Source organism: Leptosomus discolor, chromosome 1 (genome assembly GCF_034619465.1).
Source record: "Leptosomus discolor isolate bLepDis1 chromosome 1, bLepDis1.hap2, whole genome shotgun sequence".
NCBI lineage: Eukaryota > Metazoa > Chordata > Aves > Leptosomiformes > Leptosomidae > Leptosomus > Leptosomus discolor.
In genome coordinates this window covers 73,104,264-73,126,976 of record NC_141391.1, presented here as the reverse complement: position 1 = coordinate 73,126,976, position 22,713 = coordinate 73,104,264, and the positions used below count along the sequence as shown (strand labels likewise).

Below are 22,713 nucleotides of genomic sequence, written 5' to 3'. Positions count from 1 at the left end.
GTAAAACCATAAAAGACAACTTCACTTCAAAACACAGCGATAACTTCTGCAGCTCACTCTGGATTTTACACATTTTATTGCAAGTGTGTTGACACGCACCCATTTTGGCCAGAACTTGCACTTTTATGCTTGCCTTCTTTTTAACATTTAAGTGCACACCCAAGTCAATCTACCGGAATACTCGGGAGTAGATACCTTCCTCAAAAATACTGCACGACAGGATGCAGCAGATACAATCTTCTTACTTTAGTCTCTGTTTTGTTTGAGGTGCTGATGAACCCCGATTTCCCACAGCTGGGTCTCTTCACAAGGGCTTCAGTATCCCTTCCTTCCTCTGAATCTCGCCCTGGTATCCAACTGAAAAATCAAAGTCAACGTATTAAGACCACTGATCTTACAAAAGAAATACTTTAGAGTGTTTGTGCTATCTTGGCACTCTGTAACATCAGAAGAATGCACAGAATAAAGCAGAAGTCACTGTAAAGAAAATAAGTGACGTAGCCAATAAGTCACAGGGTTCTTCCAAGGAAACAGACACTGTATTATTTTAAATCTCACACGAAATTAAAATCATGCGATAAGCATCCTGTGCATTCTGAAATAAACAGCGTAACAGCACAAATGACAGAACAGCACAGTGAGGTGCCAAGGAACACGTGAAAACAAGGTTCTGTAAACCTGCTTAGACCTGGTTTTCCAAACTTAACTGATAAGCTGAAGGAGGAAAATTCAGACTGGTTTGAAGTGAGAGTCACTGCAAATGTCAGTGAGGACAGGGGTAACTTAAATACAAGAAGTTTCTGGAAAGAAAGAAATAAATCAGTAAAACCTGAAATACTACTCAGCTTGTAAAATCTGCAGGTTTACTCTTGGCAGTTACAAAAGGGCATTTAATGGAAGGCAAAAAACAACAGTAAAGCTAAAATAAAAGCTACAGTGCAGCACTTGGAGAAGCTAAATTGCAAATTCTTTCCCAGCGGAGCAGAAAAACATACTTTGATCTTGGGAGAATTCTTCTGAATTTAGATAGTCAGTCTCGAAGATGGCAGTTACATATTGCAAGTCTGCCATACTCGGGTATGAGATTGAGGAGGTATCTTTCCCCTCCGTTAACTAACCCTCTTTTCAGGATTCAGAACTGCAGCAGAATTTGTAAAGAGCTAAGCTACATGATGACACAGCTTGTCCAATAACCAAGCAGCTTCCACTTTAAACCATGTTCCTACTTTTAGTATCTAAAGTGTACTAAAGTTTACTCCTCTGATAAAACATTACATTTCCTTACAAAGAATACAGCATCCAGGCAAAACCCTTAATGATTTTACCATGTTGTAAATTATACTTGCATTTAGTGTCTAACTTGTATTTTACATACTCTTTAAGACTCATTATTACACCAAGTAACAGATTTGGCAGAGCACAATTATTGAAATTGACAGAATTAACAGGGCAAGAAAAATGTTACTCATCAGCCTTGGAATTTGGAGTGGTTAAATAGAATCACCTAAGAGCCAGGCCTCTTCCCACACCACTGGAGACACTCAGCTAGAAACTTAGTTTCATCAGGCTCCCTTAACGATCTCCAGACAGAAATACAGGCCCATCATCCAGAGACAGGTACATTACTACTGCAGCACCAAATTGGTATTTCAAGCGTTAAGTACACAGCATTTTTTCAGGTCCACAAAACCAATCATTTGTCACTTTATGGATTAATATAGTTCACACAGGAGAGGTACAAAAAGCTGCTTTGACTCCAGAGGGACCTTGGCAGGCTGGAGAGGTGGGCCTATGCAAACCTCATGAAGTTCAACAAGGCCAAGTGCAAGGTCCTGCACCTGGGTCGGGGCAATCCCAAGCAGAGAGACAGGCTGGGGGATGAGTGGGTTGAGAGCAGCCCTGGGGAGAAGGACTTGGGGTACTGGTGGGTGAAAAGCAGGACATGACCCAGCAATCTGCGCTCGCAGCCCAGAAAGCCAACCGCATCCTGGGCTACATCAAAAGCAGCGTGGCCAGCAGGTTGAGGGAGGTGATTGTCCCCCTCTACTCTGCTCTGGTGAGACCCCACCTGCAGTGCTGTGTCCAGCTCTGGGGCCCTAAGCACAAGAAGGACACGGAGCTGCTGGAGCGGATCCAGAGGAGGGCCATGAAGATGATCAGAGGGCTGGAGCACCTCCCCTGTGAGGACAGGCTGAGAGAGCTGGGGTTGTTCAGCCTGGAGAAGAGAAGGCTCTGGGGAGACCTTACAGCGGCCTTCCAGTGCTTAAAGGGGGCCTGCAGGGGAGGTGGGGAGGGACTCTTGATCAGGGAGTGTGGGGATAGGATGAGGGGTAACGGTTTCAAACTGAAAGAGGGGAAATTTAGATTAGATATTAGGAAAAGTTGGTCACTGTGAGGGTGGTGAGACACTGGCACAGGTCGCCCAGAGCAGCTGTGGCTGCTCCCTCCCTGGCAGTGTTCCAGGCCAGGTTGGATGGGGCTTTGAGCAACCTGGTCTGGTGGGAGGTGTCCCTGCCCACGGCAGGGGGGTTGGAACTGGATGGTCTTTAAGGTCCCTTCCAACCCAAACCATTCTGTGGTTCTATGACTAGTAAAAATACAGACTGGAAGAAAAATTGTAGGTACAGTTCCAGCTGTACAGTCTTCATTATGTATCACCTTGTCTGAAAGTAAAAGTGAGCCCTACACTACTCATGCTTAGCAAGTTTTGATACCATCTTCGCCATGTCATGGAAACACAAGCCATTTCTGGACAAGGAACTCCTATCAAAATAGGGGAAACTTTATCTAACTACATTTTAAAAACTGACATCTAACTACCATACTTGATAGCTCACTATATAAAAAAAAACAGAACATCTGTTGTCATGAATTAAAGTCCTCCAAAAAAATTCATGGCAGCACAACTTGAATGCAAGAGCCTGCTTCATCAGTGAAAATCTTTCAATAGGATACCCTTTTCACTTAAATGTTCTCTATAAGCATCTCTTCCAATGACCTCACAGACAAAAATTAGCTCGTCAATATCTTGTCTTACGATTACCTGATCTACTAACATTGTTTAAACCAATGCTTTACCAAAAACAATAGTAAAAATACCTACCTCATTTACCTGTCACATTCTAAGCCTAATTCAATTTAAATATGCATTTTTCCATCTTTGTCACACTCTACAACCTTGTTTTCCATCATGAGAACAGTGCACGACATCCATATTTTAAGCGGGATTCGAAGGCAAGACCTGTTCTGCTTCATGATACCAATTTTACTAAATTAGAAGTGGGTTTCTTCAGAAAGCAGGGAAAAGGACAGAAAGCACCTAGGCCTCTAGCACAAAACACACCACAAACACTTACCATCGATCTTTTGCATGCAAAAAACGTCATTTGCAAATTCCTACAGTGTCCTTCCCTCAAGCATTGTTTAGGGCTTTTGTTTTCCTGTTAGAGGGAGAAGTAAAGGATTAAAAACTGAACGCTTTTCTGCAGCTGGTCAAAGAGTCACCAAAATACTTCGGACAACGGTTACTCAGGAGTTTGCTACGGTACGGTGCCTTGTGCCTTCCTCTGAAGTTATAGTGCCTTAACCTGCTTAGAAGAGGAATTAGCAGGCTCTTTCGAAAGCTAACAGCTTCTCTCCCCGGTGGGCTGGATCACGCCAGCGGGAAGCCACCGCCCCCCGCCCGGCAGGGGCGGCAGCACCCCCAGCAGCACCCCTCCCGGCCAGAAGACGCCTCTATTTCAGGAACCGCGGCGAGGGCCGCCTCAGACAGCGCCTTCCCGTGCGCCCGGCCCGCCGGGGAGCAGGCCTCGGGGCACGCTGCCCTCAGGGGGTATTGAACCGGAGGGAGGGGAGCGCAGCAGCAGCGGGGAGGCGGGGGGGGGGGGGGGGGGGCGGCGGTACGGGGCTCCCTCCCGGCAGGGCGGCAGCGCTCACCTGCAGGACGCAGGGGCTCTCCAGCAGGCACTGCCGCAGGTCCTCCCTCACCCCCCCGCAGGCCCGCCCGTCCTCCTCCTTATCCTCGTAGTACTTGGGCATGGCGGCGAGGCCGGCTCTACGCCTCGCTACGGCCTACACTGACGCCCCTACCGGCAGCAGCCGCCATCTTGGCGCCCGGAGCCCTACCGCCGCTTCCGGTGGGAGGGGAGGAGGAGGAGGAGGAAGGGGCGGGGCGGCTCCGGGAAGGAACGCGGGGCGCCTGCGCGGCGGACGTTGCCGGAAGGCTGCGGGCGGTGGCGGCGGCGGGGGTCGCGCCGTGGGCCGGGGCAGCAGGTGAGGCCCCCTCGCCCCCTCACCGGGCGAGCGGCGCGGAGCGGAGCGGAGCGGAGCTCGGTGGCGCGAGCCCGGCTGTTTTTGGAGGGGAAAGGTTCGGCTCTTCCCATCCCGGCGCTAAGGTGCGGGTCGGGCTGAGGGGGCGGCGGCCGGTTGCGGGGCGGTCGCGGTGGGTCACTCCGGGCGGTGGCGTGGGCTGAAGGGTGAGGTGGGGAGGCGGGTGATCCCTGCCGTGCCCGTGGGTGCGCGCTGCGGCCCTTCGCCTCCCGCGAAGGCCGCCGGCCCTTAACGCCTTGCGTCGCTTCCAGGCGCGGTGCCGGGGCAGAGCCCCCTTCCCGGTGGGGCCGCAGGTCGCCTGCTGCTGGCCTCCCGCTCGCCGCCCCGCCAGCAGCCAGCGAAGGGACCGCCGGGCCGTGGCGGAGCCGCCTGTAAATGTCGCGGTTTGTAGCCGTGCGTAGTTCTTGTAACGCCGGTGTCGCAGGGGTGGCCAGCGTCGCGCTGTCGTCGTCCTTATACGCAAACCCAACCGCGTCTTTTTGAAATTCCTTCTTTAGCAAAATGCTGCCGACCACCTCAGTGAATTCCCGGAGCCAAGGCAACGGCGCGCTGAGCCCCCGAGATGCTGCGAGGCACACGGCTGGAGCCAAACGCTACAAGTACCTGCGGAGGCTCTTCCACTTCCGACAGATGGACTTTGAGTTTGCTCTTTGGCAGATGCTTTACCTATTCACTTCGCCACAGAGGGTTTATAGGAACTTTCACTACAGAAAACAGACGAAGGACCAATGGGCGAGAGATGATCCTGCCTTTTTAGTACTGCTCAGTATCTGGCTCTGCGGTGAGTGCCCGGGAACAGGCAGTATAATAGAGAGGGAGGGAGGGTTTAGGGATGAACATTTGTGGCCCTTCTAATCACGCACACATGCAAAAAGGACCAATCCATATGGGTTATCTTTTAATCGAAGTAGAATACAAGAAAATGGCCTAACCTTTTGGAAGTAAAGGTGCCAATTAGGAAACAAAGAGGAGGCGTGACTCCTATGTAGCCCTGAATTAATCTCTCTATTGCAACTCATTTTCTATTGCATTTTGAACTATGTAGTTCCCCATAACTTTACAGACAGTAATAAAACCCCCATGCTATATAGCAATGCTTTTGTTAAAAAATACTGAATGCTTTCTTTACCTGAATGTTCCAGATAAGATACTGCTTTTACAATAAAGGCCTTAGTGAGATTCACTTTTAATTTTTAGACTGAACTGAAAATGCAGTTAAGTATTATCCTAGTCATCTTCTGTTATATAGCACACTGCTCTTAGTAATTTCAGAATGGTTGACTCTGATATAAAAGTCTGTATCACCACACACATGGTTTGGGTTAACAAGGAGCTTTTATAAAATAAATAATAGTCTATTGTAGCATTGTGCGAGTTTTTAAAAAATAGTTTGGGCAGAGCAATACAACTTGCTGTTGTATCATTAAACCCAAGTACGGATGAGCATTCTCCAATCTGTGAAGTGGATTAGATTACAAAGGAATTGCATTATACCTAGTATTTGGTGGAAAAAGTGAGCTGTTGGATTGAAAATCTCAGGGAGAAAAATAAGGAAACTGGAGATTTTGTAACTGTATACTTCAAAAAACATAACCATTTAAGATCTTGTGCTTTCTCTTCCATAGCTAACTAATAATCTTTTTCTCTTTTCAGTGTCTACTGTAGGATTTGGATTTGTGCTGGACATGGGATTTTTTGAAACAATAAAGCTGCTACTTTGGGTTGTATTCATAGACTGCGTAGGTGTTGGCCTCCTGATTGCAACTCTGATGTGGTAAGTAGTGATGTCTGAAACTGAGCCCAGTGTTGCTGTTGGGACACGATAGTCCTCTGCTGTTTGCAAGACACTTGGTTCTCTGTTGGGGGCAACATTATAAAGTAAATATTGTGTGGTGGTAATTGTTTCAAAATCTTGCTTTAAAAAAGAACACATCTTTTTCTTTACTGTTCCCTGCAGAAGATGAATGTTCAGAAAGTCTGTATTACAATGAATATTTCAGCTTGTTTTTTCTCTTCTTCATCTTGTCGGTCTTCAACAATAATGCCAAATAAACAATTTGGCGATTGAGAAAAATTCTTCATTCCTCATTTTGATTGAACAGCTTAAATAAAGCCTGAGGACAGTAGTGCTTTCCCCCCATTCTCCAGCCATTTGTCACTCAGGATGCAGTCTCCTGAACCAGAAAGACTTCAACATCTGCTGGTTTCCTCTGTCCCAGTCACCTGGCTCCAGTTTGGTTCAAGTCCCTTCTTTCAGTGCAGGCTCACCTTTTTTTCCAGAAGCTCCCCCCATTCCTAATGAGTCTAAACCCCTTCTTGCCTTGCTTCACCTTGCACCCAGGCTCTGCCTCTTTCTGACCTGCCCTTGGCACAGAGACTATTGTCAGAGGAAGCTGGTCTCTTAGCTTCTTGTTTCTGAGCGCATATTGACTTCTTGTTCCTTTGCTGAATGGGATAAATCCTCTGATGTCAGCAGAACTTCAGCTGAAGAAAACAGTCTCAAGGCTTGTTCTGTAGTCTGTAACCCCAGGCTGGGCATGTTCTGATAGCGCTTCTTTTCAGTAAGAAGAATGGACTTGCGTTAAGAGCGCGAGCCTGCTCTCTTTCCGTCTTTGCAGGGCACCGTTTCTGTAGAGCTGAAATAAACCATCTCTCTGTGAGGTGTACTGGTCAGGTACAGTTGCTTTTCTGAAGTCACCTCTGTGTGTCTCCAAAGTGGCGCGCTGCCCGAGACCTTGTAACTGCATCGATAAAGTGTAGCACTAACCTATTTCAAAAAGTTCTGTTTCTGTGTTACCAGCAGTGTATTTCAGCTGCCCCTTGAATGCAAGGGATGTCATTACAGTTTTAACAAAAAAATTTTAATGATAGTCTGGGCTGCATAATTCTGGCATATTTTTCTCCCAGATAGCAGAAGCTTTGGCAGGGTAGAGTGTTAGGATCACATATGGCTCGCTATCTCAAACTAACCTGTTGTCAGTCAACTTTATCGATTCGCATTAACATTCTCAAATATCTTTTCGTGTAGGTTCATTTCCAACAAGTACTTGGTGAAGCAGCAGAACAGAGACTATGATGTGGAGTGGGGATATGCCTTTGATGTTCATCTCAATGCCTTCTATCCACTTCTAGTCATTTTGCATTTTATCCAGCTGTTTTTCATCAACTGTAAGTAGAATACTTTGTGCTCTCTGCTCCAGAGTCATGCTCTGTCAAAGCAGCTGAGAGCTGTTGTCTCTTACAGATGTCATCATATCTGATTCTGTCATTGGGTATTTTGTTGGGAATACATTATGGCTGATTGCCATCGGCTATTACATCTATGTGACATTCCTAGGATACAGCGGTGAGTAACAGCAACTTCTTTTGTATTTGTTTGACTACAACCAAGAGCATGACTTTAGTCTATCAGCTTGTAAAGCAGAGACTTAGCTGGTCATTGAAATAATTTCTTGCATTGTGGTAAGAGAAGCTTGATAGAAATTTACCACTCCATGGTTCCAGCTGGGTGAACATCTTAAAGAATTTATATTCTCCACCATACCAACTTCCCTTCTTGCGTTAGACCTGTAGCACCACAACTTGTTTTTCTCATTCCTCTGTAAATCCACTTCAAAAATGTTTGTGTTGGATAAAAACTCTGTGGTGAGGTTAAGGCTATAGTTCTAGGTCATTACCTATACCACTTAACTCCAGTACTCTTTAATCTGTGACAATGGCAGGACCTGCCCTCCTAAGGCAGCTGGAAGAGCAGTACTGTCTTTTTCTGGCTATCTCCCCCCCGGCCCCAGGCCATTCTCCATGAAAGCACTATCTTGGAAAGAGCACTACTTTATACTTGCTTCCTTGTTGCTTCTGTTCCAGCACTGCCCTTTTTGAAGAACACAGCTATTCTGTTGTATCCGTTTGCACTCCTCATCATGCTCTATTTGATCTCATTAGCATGTGGATGGAACTTCACCAAGATGCTTTGTTCCTTTTATAAATACAGAGTGAAATAAACCCAGGACTTCCCCTGTCTAATGTTTATTTTGGTTTTATCTTAGCTGCCTGACAGTAAAGAAAGAGTTCAGAACATTTTGTAAATGGTTGTAAATTTCTCTTTATTGTAGATAATTGTGTAAAAAAACTTTGAAGTGTCCTTTTTTTATTAAAATATTTACAACAGTAAACATGTTAGCAATTTTGTTCAAATACTTTTGCAGCACATTCCCTAAAAACAAGTTACTTGTACATCTCTGTAGCTTAAATTTAACTGCAACAAGTCTATTTAGCATAACTCTTACTGCAGATATTTTGCACATACTGGCATAAGCTCTACATTATGAGGGTTTTAAGTGACACCAAAAAGCAGTTTTATTGAAGAGTAGTATTGGAATACCTCGCCTTGGGACTGTGTGAAAGAAGAGATCTTAATAGTGTTGCGATAGTAAAGCAACAACTGTCTCTAGCTACAGAACTGTCCCCTCCTTTTATGAAAGAGCTTGAGAACAGATTTATTCTAATGACTACTTCAAATATACATGGACAACTCTGGCACACAGAAGAAACAGTGATGAAAGGCACAATTAACATGACCCATTATCAGGTTTCCAAATATAGCAGCAACTTTTTAAACCCAATCTCTAGAAGTCCAGGGGGGATTATTACATCCACCGTTATGAGCGGCAGGCCAATGAACACAGAAGGAAAGTACAAAGTTTAGTTTGGCTAACAAGGGTGGGCTCGTGGCAAGGCCTGCAGCTGTGAAGTCCACCAGGCAGGAGAATCAACTGACCATCACAAACAATACCTTCTGGAAAATGAAGATGGCAACTTCCCAAAGCGGTGTTCAGTGTGAGACAGGAGCACTAGGATTCACTTTCCAAAACAATGCAAGAGTAAAACTGGTTACAGTAAGACTTAATATTTCAACACTAGAATTTGATCTCTAAGGAAAAACTGTATTTATCATAAAATACCAAATATGCTGGCAGTGCATCTTACAGTACTGTGTGTTTCAGCCCCTGTTAAGGCTTGACGAGAATCATGTTCCCCTCAGCAGATGCTGAGCAACGTTCCCCTTTTAACAAGGAACGCACTGAACCGCTGAGCCCCGGAAAGTGAAGGATTCCAGTGGGGACCTGCCCCCACCCTGGCTGACAGCTCCCAGCCTGCAGGCAGCTGCAGCCCAGCTGTACCCCTTTTCCCTAACAGGAACCCTAGCACCAGGGACCACCCGCTTCAGTTCAGCAGTAAAAATACTTCATGTTTAGTGCCCTCCAGTGCAATACCATTGAAATCACCGAAGGACTTCGGGGCTGTGTACCTTCCCTTTAGCGATATCAAAGTTCGTCCCCTTGAAAGGAGGCTTCATCCTTCTCAAAATTAAGCTACTTTAAGTCTAGCAGCTCACTTTTACAGCAGAAATCAGCAAAACCCTTAAGAGACCGCGCAGGTCAGAAAAGTGACACTCTCCAAAACTAACTCATCAGGTCTGTGTTTTTTACATCAGCAATCAATGCTAGCCTGAAAACACCAGTTGTTTAATAGCCTTTCAGCGTTATGCTGGTGATTGTAAAGATGATTTAAAGGGTTTTTTTCCCTTTCTAGTACAGTTACTTCAGCTTTTTCAGAATACATCCTTCCTAGTAAGAACAAATACGGAACCTAGGGTTAATTTATTTCAGGGGAACAACATTTAAAGGACATTTAATTCTTCCCCCCCACTGCCCCAAGACTAAAGTAATATTTTCCAAGTTGAAAGTAAACTACAAATTACTACAATACTTCATCTGGAGCAAATATTTCCAACAAAAAACAGATTACTGAAATGATAATATACTTGGAAAAAAATGGATTAAAAATGTTACACAGTTGTTCAGCTTTGCCAAAGACTAATCACATTCCAGCCAGTTCAAGGAATCGTGTATCACATGGGCAAAGTATAAACTGCTTTGCTCTAAACTGACTCCAGGTATTTAACAACTGCTTTTGAAACAGCTAGACAAGCAGCAATAGGACAGAGGAGTTCAGTCTTTTACTGGTCCCCAAATCATGTTTGTGTGTTTGAATTTTTCTAGGCCATCTTTCAGTTAAGAAAAAACAAATGTATCTATAGGAATATTTTCTATCAATGCAAAAGCACATAGCCTTATACAGTGCTTTAGAAACACTCTTTCATAAAAAAAAAGAATAGAAAGTGCTAATGTGGGATCACATCCTGTTCACATTATTTACAAAGTTTTCAGTAGGACTACCCACTGAATGAGCAAAGCAAGATTATACCGACAGTCTGGGATTTCCTTGGTCCAGAGCGATCCTGATCAGCTCAGAAAAGCCAGTGCTCACATCAGCCAGTCTGTTTGGCATCCAGTATAAGTAGTGAAGAGTAATTTGCCCAGATAATGAAGGTTTGTGGCAATGCCTTTGGTTTCACAAAAGTTCTCTTTTCTGAAGCTTTAACAGCATTAGAAGGAGCTAACAGGATCATAGTATAATGCAGTCTATTTTGAAACACTTTCCATTATTTGATTACCATAAGATTCAGTGGCCTGGAGGGGATTTTTAAGGCCACAGCAAAAATTACTTGAAGTTAAATACACGTAGGAAAAACCTCCCAAAAATCAGGTAATAGGTTTAAGATGCCGAGGAACTCTTGTGGTAATACTGTAACTTAAGACTGAGACGTGTAAGAGACACCAGCCCCTCTGGAGTATACCCAGTCATAAACAGTGCCTGAGCTAATGACTGTGGAGCCAACAGCCAAAGCATTCTTATTTCAGCATAATTCCAAGACAACGACTTGCACCACTTCAGTCTGACTTGGGGATTGGAATTTGAAAGGTAGAAAGCCCAGAACAGCTGTCTGCAGAACTAATTAGATAGAAAATATTTTCCCTGCTTTTTCTACTTCTCAGCAAAATTTCCAAGCAAATTTGCAAAACTGATTACACCATGTCTGAATTTACCTGAATCTATGAAACATAATTTGTATTAACGTGGCACATTTATTTAGGGAGCATATACACTCAGGAACATTAAAGCAGCCCAGAGTATTTCCAGCTCCTGCTAGTAAAATGTAATAAAAATGCAACAATCTTTAGAAAACCCACATATTTTACCAGGCACTAGTTAATTTGTTGTCTTTGATAAATTTCATCTCAACATTTTTGAAAACTGAATATACTGTTAACCAGAGTCCTGCAAGATGGTAAGGGTTCTATATATTTAAATATATTAGCAATGATTCATCTTAACTACTGTGAAACATCAGGCACAGCGGTGCTTTGAGAATAAGCATGCAGCTTTCTTAAGTAAGTGGTACCAGCAAACTTTTGAACTCGTGCAAAAATATGAAAGTCACTGTCAGCAGAACTACTTACATTAAGAAACTGCAATATCTAACAACACTTTTCTGCGGTCTAAATTGTAATAAGTAGCTATAGTTTCAGTTACTTGCATCATTCATTTACAGGCACAGCTGAGATGAAAACCTAAATACTTTCTTAGACCTTTGCTAGCTCATGTGTGATAAAAAGCCGTTGCGTGGCGATAATTTGATGGCGTGGCGTTATACATATAACAAACCGGGGCTGTGGCAGCACAACAGGCTAGATTCACAGCAGGCAGGACTCTGAGCCTATTCACCCATGTTCCTGAATCCAAGAACAAACTCCATTTATGAGGCCAGTGCTTCGCTTATGCCCACAGTCCCTATGGGCAAGACGAGCTTTGCAAGTAACATTTTATTTACACAAACTGATGTGATCAGAAAAAAGCAAACAAGGCCTGCCTGGTAGCTTTCTACTTCAGCTTACACTACTCACTCTAAACGGAAGGTCTTATCTCTGCGTATAAATCTCGTCATCCCCGTGTCCCCAGACAATATAGCTAAAACAAAATTACTGTGGCCTGTGGAAGTAGTTAAGCTCTTAAACTTGAATATTGCTGAACTGTCAAAGCTACAACACAATTTTGCAACGAGGCAGAAGATAAGACAGGTTGACTCTATTTCCCAGTGCTGACGGCCTGCAGTGCTGGAGAGTCAGGTTCTGGCTCCTACTCCTTATAAATATGTCACGAAAAAGAGGCCAAATCTATTAGTTGAACTCTCATGCTGAAGATACGAATTCAAGATCCCTGCTCTAGATCAGGGACGCCACCACAGGTTTTGTGCATCTGTGCCCTGACCACAAAGATGTTTGGGATAACAGAGGGTTTTTTTTTCTGCAGGGAAGTCTGGGCCAGCTTTTGAGATGTCAGTTCCAGGAGGCTGGTTCACAGCACAGCCGAGAATCCCCAAGTCAGGGTAGATGCCTCCCTCCAGTGTCAATCAGGCACTCCGTTCCTTTTAGAGAGGAATTTCTGCCTCTCTTCTTCCTGACCATTTCTGACTGGGTAACTTAAATCTTCCCATGCCTGTGTCCTTACACATAAGCACCTAAGCAGAAGGACTCTCAAGAGCAGCGGCAGCATTAGTACTGCAACAATTCCGCTCTGGATTTAATCCAAACCACTTTCTGTTCCTGACCGAGTTTCTGATTCATTTAAGGTCACTGTTCTTTCCCTTGAAATGAAAAGGCAGGGTACTAACTTGAGGCCAAATTCAGTTCCTATTAAAAGTTAGTGAGAGTTACTACACTGATCAATAAAGGAGTCAAACTGAAACCTTGTTCTTGAACAATGGAAGAAAATAAAAATAAACCGTAACTGCTCACTGTAATGTATGTAAAATAAACACTGCAATAACAGAACTTTTTAAAAGGAGACCTCTGTGGATCAAATGTACCTAATTACTATTAATTCTTTTGATAAAAGGTAACCTCTGTCACTCCAAAGCAAAGCTGGAGAATGATTATTTTTTTTTCAGTACAGAAAATGAATTTGTCCAGGCTAAGAAATGTCTACAAAGATTTTTAGAAAGAACTGTTTGGAATTGAAAAAAAAATACTCTAAAATGCAATGGATTCAATCTAAAAATCACTGCAGATTTAGTACAGAATATGAAACAAGACATCTCAGCATGCTTTTCATGTGGCTACAAACTGTACATAGTGGAATTTCATAGCCCCAAAGAATAACGCTCTTCAGAACTCTGTTAATGCCTCTGAACATCATTCAGATTCTGTGTACAAAACTACATAATTTAGAAACTTAATCTAGTTTTTTTAAACATGGCAGTATATTTGAAATGGTATTAATTTATGTTTGCATCTCCAAAGAAAAATGTAGAAAGATAACTTAAACTAGAGAATTCATAAAAAAACCTATATCAATTTAAAATTTTACTGCATAAAAATATGTACTTTTCAAATTATTTTAATAAATTAAATATCCCTAACATTTTTAATATATATCCCTGACAGTCTATAAAAGAGGGTTCTTGTTATAGAAAATAAATGGAACTCCAAAAGTACCCCCTTCATAAAACATATTTAACAATAATTATATTTTTTTCTTCTTCAAGGAATGTAACAATATGTACAACTTCTCTATATTACTATACTATCAAAATAGTACAGGTTAAACATAGCAGGGTTCTGTAACTCTAAGATGGAAAAGTCACATTAAAGTGGAGGACAACTTAGGCCTCAGGTGAATGTTATCAGTGTGGAGCATCAGTTTCTGGATGGGTCAGATAAGAAAGGGTAAATACAATCTTCTCATCTACAGTAGATTTCACAAGAGGTAGAGTTCAAGTGAAAAATGAAAGAAATTTGGAATAAGGTGCATGCTCAGTATTTTCAATTTGTGACTTGCTAAGGATGTCAAATTTTATAGAAAGAGTTTTCAAGGATTCTTTCTTTTTCCTCTAAAGCAGATTTCCAGGATCAGTTTGTAATCTTTTTAATATGAATCTGAAACAGAGAATCAGAAAAAAAAAGAAGTAATGTTTTAGGGTATTACATTTCTCAGTAATAAGAGGCAACTGTTTTCAGTACTAGCCAAAATTTTGAGCTTCACCATACTGACAGAATGAAGAAATCTCACGTTTGCCGGTTTTGTTTTTAAAAGGTTATACCACCTCTCACCTCATTCAGAATTGCCCAAACTGCTGAATTTTGTATCACTGAAAGCCGGAATGATGAAATAGGGTTTAGGCTGCGGTCAACTGTTCCTTCAGCTACACCGTTTTCAAATCTCCCTGCAAAAGAAGCGGAAGTATATGGAAGTATATCCTCAATTAACTCCTGTTCAACAAACTCAAGTACAAAATCTGTGTCCAGAAAAATGCATCTGTAGTATCACCATTCAGAGGTGAAACCTATTGCTGGGGGCTGTAAGGGCTGACTGGTATCATTCTCAAAACAAAAGACAGCCAGAGATTTTTGGTATCAGATTCAGCTTTGCAGCAGCAAACATGATGGGGCATATCATCAGAGCACACCGATCTGAACAGGATTACATGTAAGAATAAAAAAATTTGGAACTGTCTATGATATGAGCACCTCAAACTCTGGGAAGATTTTGGCACAGATTTTAATTTAGTATCACAGAACTGAACATGAAGCCCCTGGCTTACATGTTTTCAAGGAGGATTAAGGACAAGGGATATCATTCATGCTTAATGTATTCCTATTTAAAGGATCTTCAATTATATTAGGATGAATAAGAATCCAATTTAAAAGCCCAGTTAGACTTTACACTTAAAATATATACGCAGCAACTGCAATTCATTAAGACAAAACCCCCTTGCTTTCATTGTAACAGGGATGCGCAGCCTCTGTCCAGCAAACTAAATACAATCCACGAGTCAAAGTTCTCTTCCTTGACAGCAGGTATCCTGGCACCTTCCCCAACAGCCGCTTGGCTATGGAAATGCCAATCTCATCCCAACGAGACAGCCCACTGTCTGTAGGGTGGGTTCAAACGCAGGCCAAGCACACAGCTCACACAGAGGCACTTCTGCAGTCACAGGACACCTGGAAATGCCTCTACAATAATCCGGGTGTTTGATCCTGGCAGAGAAGTCAGATGTAGCTACACTACAACTAAGGGTCACACTAGATCTTTGTTTAGTACATCAGTTTCAGAAAAGAAATATTGTAAACAATAGTAAGTAAAGCCTACAAGGTCATGTACCCAAAAATGAATGACCAAAACTCAGTTTTAGGTTTGCTTTGGTTTTAATGAAAATGTCTTAACTGTTCCAATGGTAGCAATACGCATTTCTTTCTACTGTGACATACCTATCCTGAAGTAACCATCCTCTAAGCGTTTGTCTTTGGTTTCTTTGCTTAATACCAGTTCTTCACTCTAGAACAACAAAGCATAAATGAGGTCATTTATTTTGACATATGACTTTGCCAGGGAAAGACAAATGTGTGTGCACTCTTGTTATATATTCAGCATCTGTCTTTTCTAAACAATTATGAACCAGCCTAGAAGAGTTATTTATAGCCTTAGACAAGCCAACACAGAAAAAAAAAACCCAAAAGCATCAGTTCCAGAACTGAATGGTATTTGGCTTCAAAGGAGAAAGAAGTACTTTAAGTGCCCCACGTAACTCGCATGGTAACTGCCACGTGAACAGAATACATAGCAGATACTGGCATACACAGTAGAAGAAAAGCAAAGGCAGGATTTTGCCTTCTTTTCCTACGGTTGAACCAGAGATTTCTCTCAGGACAAATTAAACTTACAGCTTACTTTTTGATGTGAGAATTTGGGCAAGATGAAAAGCAATCAGACCAGCAAGGGAAGTATTGCAATTATCACTGCCTCACTAAAAAGGGATCGGTAAGTTACTTTAATAAGCATGGAAAAATGAGATTGTAGACCAGAGCTTCAAAAACAGCTGGAAAATTACAACCAGAATCACGTGATCCAATACTAAAAGACCCACTGTAAGAATTTCCTAGGAATCAATTAAAAATGCTTAACAGGGGGTTAAATCCATCAGCTTTTTTAAAATTCCTATTTTTAAGTGAGGCTGCTGAAAAAGTGGTGGGTTTTTTGTTGTTTTGGGGGGTTTCTTTTGGTTGAGGGTTTGTTTTTTTTTGAGCACGTTAAGCGCTTGAGTCCCAGACAAATCCAGATACCATTCTCTCAGGACAGTACCTATCATTCTGCAGCTGCTGTCCTCATATTGGTGACATTTTCTGCTGATACCAATGGCTTAGAAATAGTCCAGATGCAGAATTTACTGTTTACCTTTCCACAAATTGTGTCAATAACAACAGAAGCTCAGAAGCACTACTTCTGTAAGGGATGCTCCAGTTTGAGGGACATTTCCCAGCCAAGTGTAGCCAAAAAAAAAAAAAAAGATACTTGATGCACATTTTTTCTCATTATCTTGTGCATTCTTGTGGTATCTTGGGCCCAGATGAAGTGAGGCCTGCTGCTCTTTTTGTGGTTGAACATATTTCCGAAGGTCTTGAGAAACAAAACCCGTAAGTCTTATAATATGATACAATATCCCTCATGTCATGTTTAGAATAAAACTGACAAACTTCTTTTTTGGGGAGGGGTGGGGCTGGTCAGAATTTCCTATTTTTGCTCGCTCCCGGGAAGGCAGACTGCAAGAATGGAGAAGTGAACTCATCTGTGATCATTTACTATTATTTTTTAAGAAAAAAAGATTCAGCATATGGTAAGTTAGACACAGGTTTCAAGATACCTGCACCAGGTGTATGGGCAAAGATAGAAATACTTTGCTATTTTAATACTTTGCTATTTTAATACTAAATAAACTTATCTGAAGTAATATCTTAATCCTCTCACAGAGTTTTGTGATAAAAGTTTTTAGCTATAATACTTAGTTAAAGAAAAAGAACCCATACCAGCTGGCTTCAAGCAAGAATATACTTCAGATAGGATAGTGCTCTCCTGAGATAAAACTCAAGACCGATTTATGGAAAAAAAAAAACCTGGTAATCAGGGAAAGGAACACATTTTGTTTCAGAGTCCAGATATTTCAATATCTATTAATGTTTGGATGTGTGTCAATTCCTGAACCAAGACTTTTTTACCAAGTCAAAAAGCAGATTGACTTAGCTTTCCCATTTTCCAAAATACACACCAGAGGAAAGATTGTTTAATTTTTGTTTTAAATAGTAGAGTGGATTGGAAGAAAACGAGCTTGTTCACCTCCAAATTACTAACAGCACTTGTAGCAGACTGCACAAGCAGTCTGAGTAGCTACAATAGTTTTCTGTGAATAGATCCAATTAAAATAAGAAAAAAGTATGAGAGCATCAGAGCATCAAGATCCTACAGTTAAAAACCAGGAGCATTCATGTCTCCCTTACCCTGTTAAAGTCGTCAAAATTAGGAGGCTTTGCTTTTACCCTATAATGGAGAAGATACAAATCAATAAATTCGTACCTGAAAAGGCAAAACTTCCACAGTTGTGTTTAGAAGTATATCTCCTGGATGCTCTGGATTGCCACTGTGAAACAAGTACCTGTAAATGAAAAGGGAAAAATAAAACAGTCTACATACATCAGTCAGAATTAGCCAAGTTACAAACTTACATGTTAATAGTCACATTACAGATGTTACAATGACAAACATAACTTTTATACTGGACCCACATCAGCTGGTGATAAGAAATGAAAAATGGTTTCACATACTCCTGTAATTGAAAGGGCTAAAGTTTTGCATTTTTAAAGAGTAGTTGGGCAATATGTTATTCAGAAAGGTAGTTTCCATAACCTGATCTTGACAGATTGCATTACACAAAGTGACCAACACTGTAGTCATTATTGCCTGGCATGCACTGGTGTCACCTCCAGAAGCAGGAGCCCTGCCTTCCTTCAGCCTCTCCCCATCACTCCCCTCCTTGTACCCACAGAATGAACACTGCAGATCCATTATGAAAGAGATGTGGGAACCTGTCCAACATCTTGCCAGCCCAGTTTTCCCCAAGACCGGCTCTCCACTCCAGTTCATTGCAAGGTCTCAATGACCGTGCCAGGAATTCCCAACCCATAGCCACACCCTTAATGTTACCTGAATTCAAACTTCTATCCCAAAGACACTTTTTTTTTTTTTAAAAAAGCATGTTTTTGACATGTATAGACACACAGAAAATACCTGTACCAAGTCCCTGTTACCCTCATTCAGTTGTGCATTTAATGAAATTTCTCTTTTTTTTTATTCTTCCTCAATGGGACAGAGTATACGTTTAAAACTGTATCAAAACCACCCCTATACATATCAAGCAATGATGTGCAAGTGTTCAAATTCTAGCTGCCCACTCTCAAAGAGGTTTTGCAGTACTACACACATGCAGATGTTACAAAAGACAGTTTAATTCCCCTTTCCTTATACATAAACTTCATCTTCTTTTGAACACATATTATGTAAACAAGTAACAATATTTTTTTACCACTAGGTGGTATCAATGCTTGAAAAACTGTCCATTACTTACCATTTTTTCTAGCGGACCGCAGGCTTTATTGAGATTACTGTCAAAAACTACCTATTACACCTACTCAGATGCCACTTTTAACAAGCCTATTTTACTTTTAATATGTTTAAATGAATATATAAAAATCTATCAACACATTTCAAACCTTTCTTCAATTGGAACTTAAGAGAAATTCACAGTAAGCACCATCTTTGACATCAAATACATCACCAGCCAGGAACAAAATTAGTTCAGAAATTATGACTTGATTAAAATTACAAACATTAGCTCAATTTTCAATTTATTAAGACATAACTGGAGATGTAAATTCAAGTTTGTCCTTATCCAGTATGTCTGAAGCCAGTTAAGTACTTGCCATTAATCCATACTCCATAGCTACACGACAAGAGCTCTCCAATCCTGATTTCAAAACATCTGTGATCCCAAAATGGTGGAGGTAATTTAAGAAAAAAAAAAACACAACAAAACACACACACATACATATATAACATTTCTTCGATCAAGGCTCTGAACAGGAGCAAAACCACACACTCAGCTATAAGAAAGCTCCTATTGCTATTGCGCTGGTTTCAGCAGAACTGCAGATGGAACTGCAAAACAAAACTGGATTCAGCAAGCTTCAGCACTGTATGGCCTTTAAGAAAAATAATTTTCCCCACTATAGTTTAATGTAAAGGTTAGTCAATTCTAAAAATACACAAGCTACCTAAAAACCACACAGTTCTTCCAAGAAAAATCTTCTGACTTTTTCTAAACAGTAGTGACACCCAAAAAACCCCAAAGACTTAATTATCATTTCTAGGAAGATGCCTTTATTGTATGTTTCAATAATAAGCAAAACAAAACTCTTGGCAAAGCTGACCAGAAGAGGACTAAGAGTATAATCTGCTGTCTTCTGACCTAGCAGATCTAACTGGCCATGCTTTAGTCTGTCAGATATCCTAATCGTTACTGGGAATTTTTCTCATGAAAACACTGAAAATTCTAAGGAGACTTATTTTAAAAGGCAAGTGATCAAACACTCGCATCTAAGGTGCTACCACCAAATGCCCCAACCAAACCATGAACACGCTGCTTTCCCTTAGTGCTTTCTAGTTCACAAATCTTATTTCTGAGAAGACACACCTGAAAAGCCGCAAAGAAACTCCTCGTGATCTGTGATCACTGTGCTCTCAATGAACCATAACGTTTTAGGGACGTTGGGGGCAGGGTGGCTGGAGGAGGGGACAGTGGGCAGGGAAGTGGTGGTTGGGTTTTTGTTTGTTTGGGTTTTTTTGGGAGGGTGTACTTATTTATTTGGGGTTTTTTGTTTGTTTTTAAAAACAACCCTGCAAACATACAACCATAGCCAACCATTTCTCCTATTGTGCTATCGACTTTTGAAACGGAAGTGCAGTTTCCTGCCCCCAGCAGTTACCACCCCATTAGGGCAAGGCACTCACAAGTTGGCACAATGACAAAACAATTTACAGAAGTAATTAATAAAATCTAATTTCCAGATTTCCACATAATAAAACCCGCTTTTTTAGTATGTTTTCCATAACTATTTGTCTACCCATATGCACATACATATATAACATATGCCTGTGTCACATCTTTCTTAAAATTATGTTTAGAAAAGGATATTCTTATATCTGAGCCTTGCTTGAACACTTGCCAGATAACACCTACTTAGAAAGTTACACAGATTAAAAATAGAAGTATGAATATACATACGGAGTTCACATCTATGATCAATCTTCTGCTCAGAATTCAAATATTTTTTTAAGTTTGATTTACAAATAAACATTCTACAGGTCCTAAAAGACACATTATTATCTGTTCTTTCATAAAACCTGCCTCCCTGACATATTGATAAATCACCACTTTTCAAGGTTTTCAGACCCTGGAATATTTTTCTGGATACAGAGGCTGAAAGACACCGAAGTAGTTGTGCTTTTCAGCTAAGTTATTCTGACATCTGTCCAGGGATTTGCAGGTGACAGTCCATGTAAACACTAAAACCATGCTTTTTTTTTCTTCCCTCCTAGTTAATTGGTGTTTTTCTTAGGATGGAATCACTAAGATATTCTTTTCTACCTGCTGCTTAAACAGAACACCTTCTGAACCATTCTTTCCAATCAAAATTCTGAAAGCCATAGACCTCTAAACATAGTAATTCCAAACAAACACAAATTCACTTAAAGTTAAAAAAACCCCTACTATTACCTTCGGGAATATTACTTCAGAGCTTTATTACAACATACAAACATGGACATTCTTGATGTAAGTCAACAGAGAAAAGTAACTCTAACTTAGAACTGATAAATTAAATACTAATGTAACTGAACTTCAGAGATCCTTTTTTTCTCTGGAAGTATCTTTTTAAAGATGTACAGGTCAAAGATGACAACTAGTGACTGTAGATATTCAAAACCAGAGACAACCTCCCCCATGCCAGAAGTTACTACATTTATGAACCAACTTGCAAACATTCTGGTCATTACCTCAATGTAGTACGAGAAGAATAGAGGATACCAGACATGAACATCTCACGCAGCCAAAAAAAATTACATAATGAAATATAAAAAGCACTGAAGGTTTAAAACACAAACAAACAACAAAATGGAGCCAAGTCAAAGTTGCAAAGAAAACTTCAGTTGTCACATTCAGTGACTTGAGTATTTACTCACATTAAAGGTTTGACTTCTTCCTATGGAGCTAGGTATCGCCTCTAAAATATAGTCAACTAGGCAGAAAAAACCCCCACAAAACCCAGTAAGCTGAAACACATCATACACACCCTAACACACAAGGAGAGAGCAGGGCAGAAGCATGATTATCATTGATACACTGAATGAAAGATATCATCAGCTTGCCAATGCCGTTAACTGTTTCAGTACTTTAGAAGCCTACACGCAAATTCAGACCTACCTTAGTAGTGAGCACCTGGAAAGATTCTCATCTTTTGTAACATCCCCCAAAAGATGTGTATAAATTAATACCAATATTACTAATCTGCGCTGTTAGCTTTAATATTCTTCCTTGAATAGCGAAACTTTTCCATCTTGCTGCACTAATCCATCACCTGTACTTTCAAAAGAAGAAATAAATCCCAACTACACACACCAATTTATGCCCTGCCCTCCCACCATTTTGCTTATGAAGGGAATGTCTCTCTCTTCTTTCCCTCACATCAAAGCATATTTAGGCCTAGAAAACTGCTATTCTTTCTATTATCAAATTTGTTTTCTTTTAGGCATTAAAACAACTGTCTTACTGTCTCTTACTTTAAATAAACAGAAGTGCCAATGATTATTTTTTTTTTTACATATATAGAAAGTGTGATTCTATGCATTTTCTATTTTGCTCAGCAATGAAAAATTAGAACACAATAACTATCAGTAAATTACGGCAGCTTTATAAGGGGAAATAATATACAAAAATGCTTTAAAAAGCACAATTCACATCCACTGTCAATATATTTGGGTTTTGTTCTGAAGAAAACAGAAAACTTCTCTCACCTGATCCTAAACACAAATATTCTAAGAATCTATTTTCAAATGCAGGCCTTTGTGCTCTGTAAACATCAGGAATCAAATCCTTTTCTCTACATAACCCCCTTACATCTCTCTTAGCAATCTGATATATTTTGGTATATCCCGTTTTCATAAAAGGAAAAGAGGTAGGAAGGCAGAGAGGAAATGTTTCCTTCCACATTTGAGCAAATTATCCATAGCAACACGCAGCATAACAGTTTTTAATTCTGCACATGAATTTCTGTAAAAGCAACATTCAGTCAGCAAATTTTTGGCTCTCTACAGATGCCATCATCCACTGCAGGAGTCGTTATTCACCAGTTCTATCCAGTATTTTTGATCACTGTATGCAAATGTGGTAAAAGAAATCTAATCTACCTCCCCCCTGTCATTTTCCCAGAATCCTCATTAGGAAATGTTATTTTACTGTCACTGGAAAGAGGTATTAACCGTGCATTATTTCCTTGTGCAAAATACAAACAGAAGATGAATAATTTCTTTTCCCTCTCT

General features: G+C 40.9%; 3 protein-coding genes across 5 annotated transcripts in view; 1 reads left to right on the top strand and 2 right to left on the bottom strand.

The window, feature by feature from the left end:
* Positions 1–59: 59 nt before the first annotated feature.
* On the bottom strand, positions 60–4,082 carry COA5 (cytochrome c oxidase assembly factor 5). The gene is made up of 3 exons (XM_086482189.1): positions 3,937–4,082; positions 3,357–3,440; positions 60–357 (listed from the first exon to the last, which is right to left on the bottom strand). Exons 1-3 carry the CDS (start codon positions 4,036–4,038, stop codon positions 316–318), a joined length of 228 nt encoding a protein of 75 aa, XP_086338315.1. The 5' UTR covers positions 4,039–4,082; the 3' UTR covers positions 60–315.
* A 168-nt stretch (positions 4,083–4,250) lies between these two features.
* On the top strand, positions 4,251–8,338 carry UNC50 (unc-50 inner nuclear membrane RNA binding protein). 3 transcript variants are annotated; one of them, XM_086482187.1, is made up of 6 exons: positions 4,251–4,272; positions 4,827–5,110; positions 5,983–6,103; positions 7,358–7,497; positions 7,574–7,675; positions 8,194–8,338. In XM_086482187.1, exons 2-6 carry the CDS (start codon positions 4,831–4,833, stop codon positions 8,328–8,330), a joined length of 780 nt encoding a protein of 259 aa, XP_086338313.1. In that variant the 5' UTR covers positions 4,251–4,272; positions 4,827–4,830; the 3' UTR covers positions 8,331–8,338. The 3 variants fall into 3 exon arrangements, with proteins under 3 accessions (XP_086338313.1, XP_086338314.1, XP_086338311.1); XM_086482188.1 differs by lacking the exon at positions 4,251–4,272 and adding an exon at positions 4,339–4,394; XM_086482185.1 differs by lacking the exon at positions 4,251–4,272 and adding an exon at positions 4,694–4,712.
* A 5,803-nt stretch (positions 8,339–14,141) lies between these two features.
* Positions 14,142–22,713, bottom strand: part of MGAT4A (alpha-1,3-mannosyl-glycoprotein 4-beta-N-acetylglucosaminyltransferase A) — a 72,203-nt gene continuing 63,631 nt past the window's right edge. The window contains exons 12-15 of the mRNA XM_009947622.2: positions 17,638–17,716; positions 15,501–15,567; positions 14,343–14,455; positions 14,142–14,168 (exon numbers count right to left, since the gene is read on the bottom strand). Of these exons, the coding sequence (XP_009945924.1) occupies positions 14,142–14,168; positions 14,343–14,455; positions 15,501–15,567; positions 17,638–17,716 (286 nt within the window). The remainder of the gene's footprint in view (positions 14,169–14,342; positions 14,456–15,500; positions 15,568–17,637; positions 17,717–22,713) is intronic.